General features: G+C 40.9%; 1 protein-coding gene across 6 annotated transcripts in view; it reads right to left on the minus strand.

Moving 5' to 3' along the window:
- Positions 1-10,257, minus strand: part of POLG2 (DNA polymerase gamma 2, accessory subunit) — a 44,131-nt gene extending 33,874 nt beyond the window's left edge. For 4 of the 6 annotated variants that reach the window (XM_067022214.1, XM_067022217.1, XM_067022216.1 and 1 more), the window contains exons 1-6: positions 9,558-10,255; positions 5,539-5,665; positions 5,320-5,425; positions 4,287-4,460; positions 3,272-3,412; positions 479-559 (exon numbers count right to left, since the gene is read on the minus strand). In XM_067022214.1, coding sequence (XP_066878315.1) covers positions 479-559; positions 3,272-3,412; positions 4,287-4,460; positions 5,320-5,425; positions 5,539-5,665; positions 9,558-10,119 — 1,191 coding nt within the window. In that variant the 5' untranslated portion in view covers positions 10,120-10,255. Of the gene's footprint in view, positions 1-478; positions 560-3,271; positions 3,413-4,286; positions 4,461-5,319; positions 5,426-5,538; positions 5,666-9,557 lie in introns of all 6 variants that reach the window. The other 2 variants (XM_067022213.1, XM_059046941.2) reach the window with 2 other exon arrangements.
- Positions 10,258-11,660: the final 1,403 nt, after the last annotated feature.

The raw sequence follows: 11,660 nt of genomic DNA on the forward strand, positions 1-11,660 counted from the left end.
AAGATTACAGATCTAGAACTTGTGCTTATACCAACAAGTATCAAAAGTGTTAAGTTAAAAAGGGAAGAGGGTAAGAAATAATTCACTTAGACGTCTGTACAAATATTTTGATTACCAAAATTATGCATACTCATTTAAAAAAATGCAACTATGACTGGGCATGAAATTAACAGCAAAACCCACTGAACTGTATTCAGCTTCTTTAATATACTTCAAATTATCTGTAATTAACTGTAGTATTTATTATTTAATTAAAATTATTAATGAATGATTTAATTAAAAATTTTAAAATTCATTAAAAATGAATTTTTCATTTAATAAAAATTTCATTATTTAATTAAAATAATGTTCACAGTTCATTATTTAATTCGAATTTTTTAAAAAATGAATCAAAATAAAACTTTAGATGGCAAACTACTCATTTACTTGGAATAATGGTTATAATTGAAATCATGACATTAAAACTTATTTAACCCACCTGTCTTAGTTCCACTGTTGGGCCTCTTCCCACATCCAAAGCAACCTTAATAGGGGCTAAGCAAGGGTGAAGTTTAAGCACCTAAAACAATTTAAAGAGAAGGGGTAAAAAGGACAAGCACTAACAAACATGAAGCTGTTTAAGCAGTTAAAATTTTCTGTGTGAAAATGGAAGCTAGCTGAGGTCATAAAAAATATCACGTAATGATGTATCAACCATCTTTATTCAGCTGCTCATAGATTTCTCCATTCAGGCATTCTACAGAAATAAGTTCACTTGATATTCTCCCATTTTCTGACAAATCCATTTTCTCTCAGTTGAAATGCCCCTTTCTGGCATCACCGCCTTCCCTACCCAGCCTGAGCCATGTGGCTTATCACTTGGACTTTCTCTTGCCAAAACCCATCACTCTGTGCATTCATTCAGCCATTCAACAAACATGTGAATGGCTACTGGGTAAGAGAAACAATTCTAGGTGCTGGGGACAAAAATCCCTGTCCCTCACAATGCAGAGAAGCAGATAACAAAATAGATAAGTAAATAATATATTTGAAGGTGGTAAGTGTTGAGGGGGAAAAAAAAAAGAAGAAGATAGGAAGTGCTGGCAAGGGGTGGGCTGGTGGAGAGTTGTTTGCTATTTTAAATAAGGTGGTAAGAGGGAATTCCCTGGCGGTCCAGTGGTTAGGACTCCACGCTTCCACTGCAGGGGGCGAGGTCTCTGGTGAGGGAACTGAGATCCCACATGCCGCACGGTGGAGCCAAAAATTAAAAAAGTACAGTGGGACCATTAAAAATAAATAAACAAGTAAGGTGGTGAGAGAAAGTCTCCTGTCTGAGGTGACATTTGAGCAGACTTGAAAGGGGATGGAGGGACAAGACGTGGACTTGGAGGAAGAGCACTCAGACAAAGGGGAGAACTAATGACAAGGCTCTTGAGCTGGGAGCACACTGGGCATGTTCTAGAAACAACAATGAGGTCTGTGCTGCCGGAGCAGACTGAGTAAGGTGGAGAGAAGTTGAAGGTCAAAAAGGATAATGCTTTGTAAAACATTTTAGGGGCTTTGGCTTTTCCTCTGAGTGAGAGGAGCTTACTGGAGTGTTTAGAGCAGAGGAATGAAGTAACGCGTACCTTTTAAAAGGGCCACTCAGGGCTTCCCTGGTGGCGCAGTGGTTGAGAGTCCGCCTGCCGATGCAGGGGACGCGGGCTCGTGCCCCGGTCCGGGAAGATCCCACATGCCGCGGAGCGACTGGGCCCGTGAGCCATGGCCGCTGAGCCTGCGCGTCCGGAGCCTGTGCTCCGCAACGGGAGAGGCCAGGACAGTGAGAGGCCGGCATACCGCCAAAAAAAAAAAAAAAAAAAAAAAAAAGGGCCACTCAATGCAGGGAGGTGGGGATGATGGTGGCTTAGACCAGACTGCGAGCAGGGGAGGTGCTAAGAAATGGTCAGATTCAGGATATATATATATATATATATATATATATATTTTTTTTTTTTTTTTTTTTTTTTTTTTTTTTTGGCGGTATGCCGGCCTCTCACTGTCCTGGCCTCTCCCGTTGCGGAGCACAGGCTCCGGACGCGCAGGCTCAGCGGCCATGGCTCACGGGCCCAGTCGCTCCGCGGCATGTGGGATCTTCCCGGACCGGGGCACGAGCCCGCGTCCCCTGCATCGGCAGGCGGACTCTCAACCACTGCGCCACCAGGGAAGCCCCAGGATATATTTTGAAGACAGAATCAAAGAGGTTTTGCTGATGGTTTGGATGTGCACTTATGTAAGAGTAAGAAAAGAAAGGATCCCCCTTGTTTATTTGCTACACACACCTTATAAATCCCAAACAATTCTATAAATGGCCACATCAGGCTAAACGAGCACTGCATAATAAATCACTAACTAGGCAGAGTGGTGCTACAAACTCATGGTGTCTAATCCCAGTTGAGCACTTAACGTGAAAACTTTTGATTTGGGGAAGCTCCCTTTCCCATTCAAGGGAAATATGACTATTCTAAACTCTTGCCACTTAAACCCCTACTCCTCCACATTTTAAGCTAATAATCTTGCTTCCTAATTCCCCAGGAAAATAGAGGATATGAGTATAACTTCCCTCAAGGGCTAACCAGCTCCAGTAGCCTATTTATATCTATACCATTGTTTCTTTCCACCCTGCTGTTTCAAAAAATAACTTCCTTTTCAAGACAAAACCCCCCACTTCTGTTCTTGATTCTGTCTTGGTCCTTCTTGTTTCTTCCAAAATCTTGCTCCATTAGGTACTTCATTTCTCTCCTATAGCTTCAACCCCTCCTCCCTCTTGATTTTGAGCCCATAAAAATGCTCAAACTGCACATCCTAAAATAAGCCTTTCCCTTGACCCAGACCCATGTCTAACTCCTGTGATCCAGTGATCAGCCACTTGGGGTTAGACCAGAAGCAGAGAGGTCAATACCACAAGTCTTGCTGGCCTGTTTTACTTACTCCTACCTAACACTCAGCTTCTGATACAAGCAGAAGCCATAAGTGAAAAGGCTCAGGGGCTAAGAATCAGAGACAGCTGTGCAGCTGCCCAAGATCAAACAGAAATGCCTTTGGGATTACCCAAGAGGGGTTCCTTCTTCTATTCTGTGAGAAGCTGCTTATTATTCCTGTGACCAGATTCTAAAAAAACCTGAAAAATAAATTACTTGCACTAAAAAAATTATTATTCAGAGTTTATATTAGAAACCAAGTACACTAACATAAAAAAAGGGGGAGAAATTTATATTTTTAATTTCCCAAGTCTATCTCTGAAATATCAAAGCACCTTTCTATGAAGATCTTTCTTTCTTGTAAAGGAGTTCTCTGTTAGCTGGAAAGAATCGTAGAGATATGCCAGCATGCCTCGGTCTAGATCTCCATTTATGGATAAAACAGAAGGAACCACATTTTTCCGTCCATCTCTGCCCTTCACAGAAAAGTAGAACAAAAATAAAGCATCATTTAGCAGAACTACCTCTTAAAATTACATTTTGCACTTATAGAATCAGAATACAAATTGATCAGTAAATCTAGATAGACTGATGAAATTTTTTAAATTACCATTTGGCCACCCTCATAGTAATAATTGATTTGGGCAAGAATCATCAATGGATGTTGCAACCAGTAGGCCAGAATCTGGTGAGAAACAGGTCATTTACATAGTCAAAGTATCTGCCCATAAAAGACTTATTAATTACTCATCAATTAATAAGTACAAAATACTTATCAACTTTACACTGGAGAAACCTGGAAACATCATCTTAACCAAGCGATAAAAGTTAACATCGCCAGTAACAAACAGATATGATGCACTGAGAAGAGGGTAGCACCATTTCTGTGGCATTCTTAGCAGAAATACATAAATTATGAGGAAACATGAAAGAAACTCAAACTAAGGGACATTCTACAAAGTAACCAGTCTGTACTCTTCAAAAATGTCAAGGTCATGAAAGACAAGGAAAAATAAAAGGAATTATTTGAAGGAGACTAAGGACACATGACAACTACATGAAATACTGGATCCTAGATTGGATCCTGGACCTATAAAGGGCAGATTAGAATAATTGGTTACATCTGAAGGGTTCTGTGGATTTGAGAATAATAGCAGATTACTTTTACTTTCCTGATCATAATGATTGCATTGTGGTTATACAAGTGAGTCCCTGTACTTGAGAAACGCATACTGAAGTATTAAGACGTCATGGGGCACCATGTCTACAGCTTATTCTCAAATGGTTCAGAAATGATCACAGTTAGAGAATCTGGGTAAAGGATACACAGGCGCTCAAGGTAAAACATACGTGTAATTGAGCTACATTTTCAGGATACATGTGTAAAAGTTCATGATCTCCTAGATTCCACAGGGTTTCTATTGGCTCCTTTCCCCATGGAAAATTGTAGTAAAGTTTGTTTCCTTTTTGGCCCGCTTCATCCTGACAATCACTGCTGCTGAAGTTAGATGGACTCACAGCAAACTGGAAAAGAAAGTTTGTCTTATTAACTTATTAAAATAAACATTAAAAAGTAAAGTTGCCCCCAGCAACTGAATGAAACTGGTCAAGTCCCAAATAAAAAATTGTCAAGTTTAATTAAATATGAGTGAATATACTGTTACAAATCTGAAAGAATTACACAGAAAAACTGTTGATGCTATCCAGCGTTTCTGTGGTCAATTAGTAAGAGGGGAAGGAACCATGAACTAAGTGGGATAAAGAAGAAAGTATCACATACTCACCATTCTCATCCTTCCTTATTTGTGATCACTCCATTGAGTTTAGATGGGTGTTTGGAGATTTTGAGTGTTAGAGAAATAAGACAATGGCATGACAAAAATGCTTACTTCAACTCTTTTCTCTTAGGCTTACAATGAAACTTGCCTGTAAATTACAGGACCATTTGACTAATATGGAGAGTTCATGGAGGTTGGAAGCAAAACTAACAGAGTATTGTGAAGCAATTATACTCCAATAAAGATTTTTTTAAAAATAAAATAAAAAAGCTAAAGCTGTAAGAGTGGGCAAGGGTCAAACTCTACACCAGTCAGGAATGCCAGGTGAGGGATTTGAACTTTACCTAGAATGTAAAGTCTTACCAACAAAAGTTTCTGAGCAAGACATCAACAGACGTCTTTACTAAAGTAACTTTGTTTTATGGAACAATGAAAATCATTACAAAGTTTTTTTATATGTAGTTGTTAATTTATTATAGCTGTCTCTTATAAATATAACATAGCTACATCAAAATAAATTTCATTTATTGTAGAGAAGTATTACCTCTGACACACTAAGACAATTTGCCTAATCATTATTAAATTAAGGGTAATTATTGTAGTACCTTTCTCCACCACAGGAGTCGATGACGTAACCAGAAATCAAGCCACTGGCTCGCAGTTCTTGCTGAAGTAAACCATACCAGTGAAGCTTCAGTCTTTTCACCGATTCTTTGGATATCAGAAATATCAGATAATCATTTATTTGAAAATCATATAATCTATCCCAAATTGAAAGTGACTGTTTAAATACAAGGCCAAGTTATTTCCATTTTTGTGTGTACCTTTTAACACCATCAGGTGTCTGCTTAGTATCAGAAACAGGATGAAAACACACTCCAACCTGAGCAAGGCCAAAAGGTAGCCTCTTGTTTATCAGATCCAGGTAATTAACATAGTGCTCCAAGGCACCTGTCAAAAGATAAATCAATCACTATATGAATCTATTTTATAAACCCAAATCACTTTGGTCAATTTATAAACAAATTAATAATATAATGCTAACTCAGCAGTAAGTACAGTAGCATGGAGCTACTAAGGCAGATCTTAATTGATTACCACTTAATTTTAGGTAGTTTCCCCAAACTTTTTAGTATGAAGATTTCCAAATCTACAAGAAAGTTGAAAGAACAGTACAATAAACATCTGTAAACCCTTAACCTAGATTCAACAATTGTCAACATTGTGCCACATTTTCTATTTCTTGTTCACCCCAAAACATTTTAGCATGTACCTCCTAAAATTAAAAATATTCACTGTATACCGCTATTATACCATTAATCATAATATCATAATTTCATCTAACTTATGGTCAATATTCTATTTTCTCCAATTGTCACCCCAAAAGCCATTTACTGCTGCTTTCTCCCTAATTAAGGTTAACTCACCGCATTTTATCAGGTCTCTTAAATCACTCTGAATCTAGAATATTTCCCCCGACTTCTCCCTCTCTAACTTTGCTTTTAATGATATCAATTTTTAATTTGAGAACAGGCCAGTCATAGATTATCTCACATTAGATTTGTCTGAATTTTTCCTTATGATTTAATTTGGGTTAATCATTTTTAGCAGGAATAAATACTACATAGTTGATGTATATGTGCTATTGCATCATAACAGGAATAACACAGTATCAAACAATCCCACTTCTAATGAAACCAGATTTGATTACCTAGTTAAGGTAGTGAATATCCATTCCCCAACATTATCCTGCTCCCCAACAATCTTCCACCCAATATTTTATATTATTTATTTTTTAACGAAGGGGCAATCATTTTCTAACTATTTATTTATTTATTTAATTTTTGGCTGCGTTGGGTCTTCGTTGCTGCACGCGGTCTTTCTCCAGTTGCGGCGAGCAGGGGCTACTCTTGTTGCGGCACATGGGGCTTTTCATTGCGGTGGCTTCTCTTGTTGCAGAGCACGGGCTCTAGGCACACGGGCTTCAGTAGTTGTGGCTCATGGGCTTAGTTGCTCCATGGCATGTGGGATCTTCCCGGACCAGGGCTCGAACCCGTGTCCCCTGCATTGGCAGGTGGATTCTTAACCACTGCACCACCTGGGAAGTCCCACACCTGATATTTTAGAATCCGTTGATGAACCCTTGCTTGAATTATTATTATACCGAGGATTACAAAATCATTAAAAGGTGACTTTTCTATCCTATCTTTCCTTCTACATTTATTGCATAGCCCCTATAAAAACAAACTCTTTTCAACTCCTCTTTCTACCAGCAGCCTCAATTACTTAATTTTTTGTTTAACACTGTGGATTAGATTTTTAATTTTATTTAATGTGTTCTGATCCCATTACCATCAATATTTATTTTAATGTTCAATTTGTCCCAAACTTAGCCAGTGGGAGTCTCCTTCAAGCCAGCATCTATGTCCTTTTAACATAAACCCACTAGTCTTCTAGTAATTCTTTGCTTTCTAGCACCATAAAGTGTGCCAAAGTCACTTTGTACTGTCCCTGCCCCAAACCTGGAATGAGCCATTTCTCCAAGCACTGGTTCCTTTAGAAACCAAATTCTGGGTACTAGGTGTGCTCATTGTCATCGTTAGAAGCTATTGTCATCGCTTCTAGGCCCCTTCAATGAAGAAAGTTAGGAAATTTGTATTTTTTCAAAATCATGAATTCATACTGATAGTCAATTCAAATTTAACATTACAAAGTTTACCCTTGCCTTTTTTTACATCTTTTCTCTTTCAGTGAAAATCTTGGTTCCTAATAAATCTATCCATTGGTCTATTTGCTTTATCCTATATGTGAAACAGCTTCAGAATTATAATTCCAATATTTCTACTTACAATAAATCAATACAATAAAGTTCAAGATTTCTTTGTAGTTCTTTATGCACTTGATTATATGCCATTAAATGATAACACTGTGTTCAAAAGTTACTTGATTTGAGATTTCCACTTCTGGTAATAGTAGACAAGCTTGTTGATAACAAGAAAAACTGGTCAAGAAACTGAAAAAAAGAATCTGTTTAAAGACACAGGAGAGCTGTCAAGGCAGTAAGGACTTGAGGGTCCAAGATTTGGAGAGAAAGTAAGAACAGAGGTGAACCCAGCATTTAGTGCTGCTTTTCCAATGGGAAGTAGGAGAACTAAGAAGCTGAAATGCTGAGCAGAGCTTCCTGACATCGTATGGGGCCAGGAAGCACAAAAATTGTAGTTCAACGCTCTTTAGGAGGGGCCCTCGAAAACACCCCAGCCTTTCACTAGGCACACTCAAAGGGCTACACTCTAGGAGTAGAGGTGAAGCAAAAAGACTGAAACGCAGCCTCAATACTTAATCCCGGACTGTATTAAGAAGATATGCCCTAGCTGCCTGCCTTAAAGCAAAAGTAAACCCTCCCAGGTAGAAGAAAACAACGCCACCCAGAGCCTCAATTTATCTCTACAATTAACACACAAATTACCTAGAAAATCGAAGGTCCAAATGACCAAAAGCCCAGAGTAAGACTGATAACAGAAACCGACATATCTGAGTTATCAGATATAGACTTTTAAATGTGATTAATGTGTTCAAGAAAGTTAATAACAAGATGCTGGGGGGTGAGTCTAACATGTATAATTAATCACAGAAGAACAGAAGAATGGGGCAGTAACAATATTTGGAGACATAATGGCTGAGAAATTTTTAAAACCGTTCATAAGTAGAGGCTACCACAATAGCTCAAACATGAAATAAAGAGGATAAGGGCATTGGGCATAGAAAGAAATGGCAAACTGGTACTCAGAGGCTAAAAACACTAGACAATGAAAAATTTGGCAAGTAAGTGGATTTAAGTTTCTTAAAGGCAAGAAAATGGCACATCAATAAATGCTTTGATGAATCTAAGAGAGCTATGTTTCATTTACTAAGAGGGAAGAAAAGATTGATTTGTTTTGGGACATGGTAATGAGCAGTGATTTAACTTCCCCCCAAATCATCATGGGATAATTAAAGTAGTACAAATCGAAATTGTCACGTTTACTCACCAGTTTAAGTTTGCTTTATTTTATTAAGGAAATCTTTAAAAGTTTACAATATAGGTACCAATTTTCAGAGAACCATGGACACTGGTTATTTTAAATTACTTCCCAGTACCACTTAATAAAAAACGGCAAGGATGGCATTTTGCAAAGATGAGATGCTGTGGCAGCAAGTCTGTCCTATAAAAATTCTTAATTTTTTTTTCCAGAATCTCTGCTATCATGATCTATTTGACTCTGAAGGCATATTGTGCCCTACAAATTTCTGTGTATTCACTCAAGAATCAATTATAAAACTTGATTAGTCCTATTATTCTGCCAATTCAAAAATTACCTTAAGGGCTCTTCAAACAACAGATTGTGTAGATCAGTTTTCGGTAAGAAAAACTGGGGGAGGGCATTTTCTTGTTGCTCTAAAAAAACGAGCTCTCGATTAGCCTATAGTGTGTAAAAAAAGAAAACTATGGAAGTATTTATAAATATTTTAGTAATAATGAACCAATGATTCAAACGCACGATTTAATTTAGGTCCTAATTCTAGGGCCGCTCAATAAACTCCAAAATTCTAGGGTTGCCTTGTGAATTGAGAGCTTTACTAGAGCCTTGGGCCGGATTCTTTAAGGAACAATAACGATCCATGAATCAGTTTTCTCCAAGGCAGCAACACTGTCAACAAACGCAACTACTTCAAGAAGAATGAGAATGAGAACCAGATAATTTCCTTTCCACGTGAATACAGGGCCAGCTGCAATTTGGGAAATCGAGCGAGTCTGCCTTTCCACCCCGACACCTATATTGAAGCATGAAATCATGAAGCATACCGTGAAGAAGGTTCTCCCGTAGTTTCCCAGAAGTTTTCAGTAAGTTCTCAAGAAATGCTCCTAGCTGTTCCTTACTCAGCTCTTTGTCTTGCAAGATTTCGCGTAGCGTTTCTGCAGAAACTAACCTGAAGGCACTGTCCCCGGGCAGCGAAGGACCTGGTTCATGGTGGAGGGCGTCTACCGGGAAGACCTGCTCCCTGAACACCACCACCGAGGACCACCATTCCGCCGCCAGGTTCTTCCGCAACTCTATTCCCAAGGGGCCAAGGCCGGGGTGGCACCCGCTCAGAAGACAATCTCGACTAAGCTGTCGCTTGGTGCCACTGAGAAAACGCCTTTTCTGACAGATCTCTACCAGCGCCTCGCTCTCCTCGCCTCCAGACTCGGGGCCTTCTCTCGGCTCGCTCACCGGGGGCAGCTCCGCATGCGACCTCAAGGGCCCTACGAAGGAGGCGCTCCCTTCCGTCAACTGCTCCGGTTGCCCCCCATCTACTCGACTAAACCCAGACAACAGGCACCTGCAGACTTTCTGGCCGGCCCTGACGGCTGTACTGGAGCGCATCGCCCTCGGGAGTTAAAAGTGCACAGTCTCCTATGAGAGACTAACATATGTAATACGGATCCCCCGAATCCGCCACAACCGGGAGTAGGGGGCTACCTGCGCAGGCGCGACGGAAGTAAGCGCGCGCATGGCCGGCCGACCAACGGAAGTACGTCACTGCGTTCCGGCTGCTGCCGCCACCGCCGCTTGCCTATCTCACTCGCCAAGGCGAAATTAGGCCTCCTGTCTCTTACTTCCGTCACGTCCGGCTCTCTCTACTTGTTCTTTTTGTCTTCAACACTTAAAAAGATCATTCCCATCTACTTTTCACTATCCCGCTGTTGCCACTGTTGAGTCAGCATTACCTTCCCTTTTTTTTCGCAAATGGTACATAATACTTTGGTGTTCTACAAACTACCATTTAAATACACCTTCTCAGCCCTAAGTGTTCACGAAAATAAACCTTGGTTCCCCTCTTTACAGTTGTACTCCTTAATGGTAGCTTAGAGACCCACGCCTTGCGTGCATCTCTAGGCCGCTGTCCTGCCTGCCCTCTCCTGGGAGTGCGCGTGAGGCTGTGACGGGGAAAGAGTAATCGTCCCTTTACATATTGGTGTTAGAAAGGATGCCCTGGGCAAGCAACACCTGGAAACGTTTAAAAAACAAGCTGCTGAGAAGGGCCCAGCAATATTTAACTAAACTCCAGGTTTATGTGGAGGCACACTGACAACCAACCACTCGTGTACATAAAGTTCTACCGGAGTACCCTTCTAAAACGCCCTTCAAAAAATAACGTGCGGGGACTTCCCTGGTGGCGCAGTGATTGAGTCCGCCTGCCGATGCAGGAGACACGGGTTCGTGCCCCGGTCCGGGAAGATCCCACATGCCGCGGAGCGGCTGGGCCCGTGAGCCATGGGCCGCTGAGCCCGCGCGTCCGAAGCCTGTGCTCCGCACCGGGAGAGGCCACAACAGTGAGGCCCGCGTACCACAAAATAAATAAATAAATAATAATTAAAAAATAACGTGCGAAAACCTGCTCAAAATGGAGATCCAAGGCTTCCCTGGTGGCGCAGTTGTTGTCTGCCTGCCGATGCGGGAGACACGGGTTCGTGCCCCGGTCCGGGATGGTCCCGCACGCCGCGGAGCGGCTAGACCCGTGAGCCATGGCCGCTGAGCCTGCGTTCCGCGGCGGGAGAGGCCACGGAGATGAGAGGCCCGCGTACCGCAAAGGGAAAAAAACAAAACACGGAGATCCAGGACTACGGAGCAGACTTGTAGCTTTACAGCTCCACTTTAACACCTAGAGCCCTTAAGAAAACTGCCCAAATAGTGGAAAGTGGAACAGCCCAGATGGAGGAAAATGGTTGATTCCAAAAGCTATGTATGATTTTCACTTCCAGCTTTCCTTAAAGTGGCTAGGGAAACCTTGAAAGATCAACCCAGGTGGAAAGAACAAACTATCCCACTGGACTACCAGGAAGAGACAGTTTATGTAGAGGGTAGCAGCTCAGCAATGAACAGAATATGGGAAGTTAACATTCATCACATTTAAGCGTGTAGGA

The sequence above is a fragment of the Kogia breviceps genome, chromosome 19, assembly GCF_026419965.1.
Source record: "Kogia breviceps isolate mKogBre1 chromosome 19, mKogBre1 haplotype 1, whole genome shotgun sequence".
In the NCBI taxonomy this organism is placed as follows: domain Eukaryota; kingdom Metazoa; phylum Chordata; class Mammalia; order Artiodactyla; family Physeteridae; genus Kogia; species Kogia breviceps.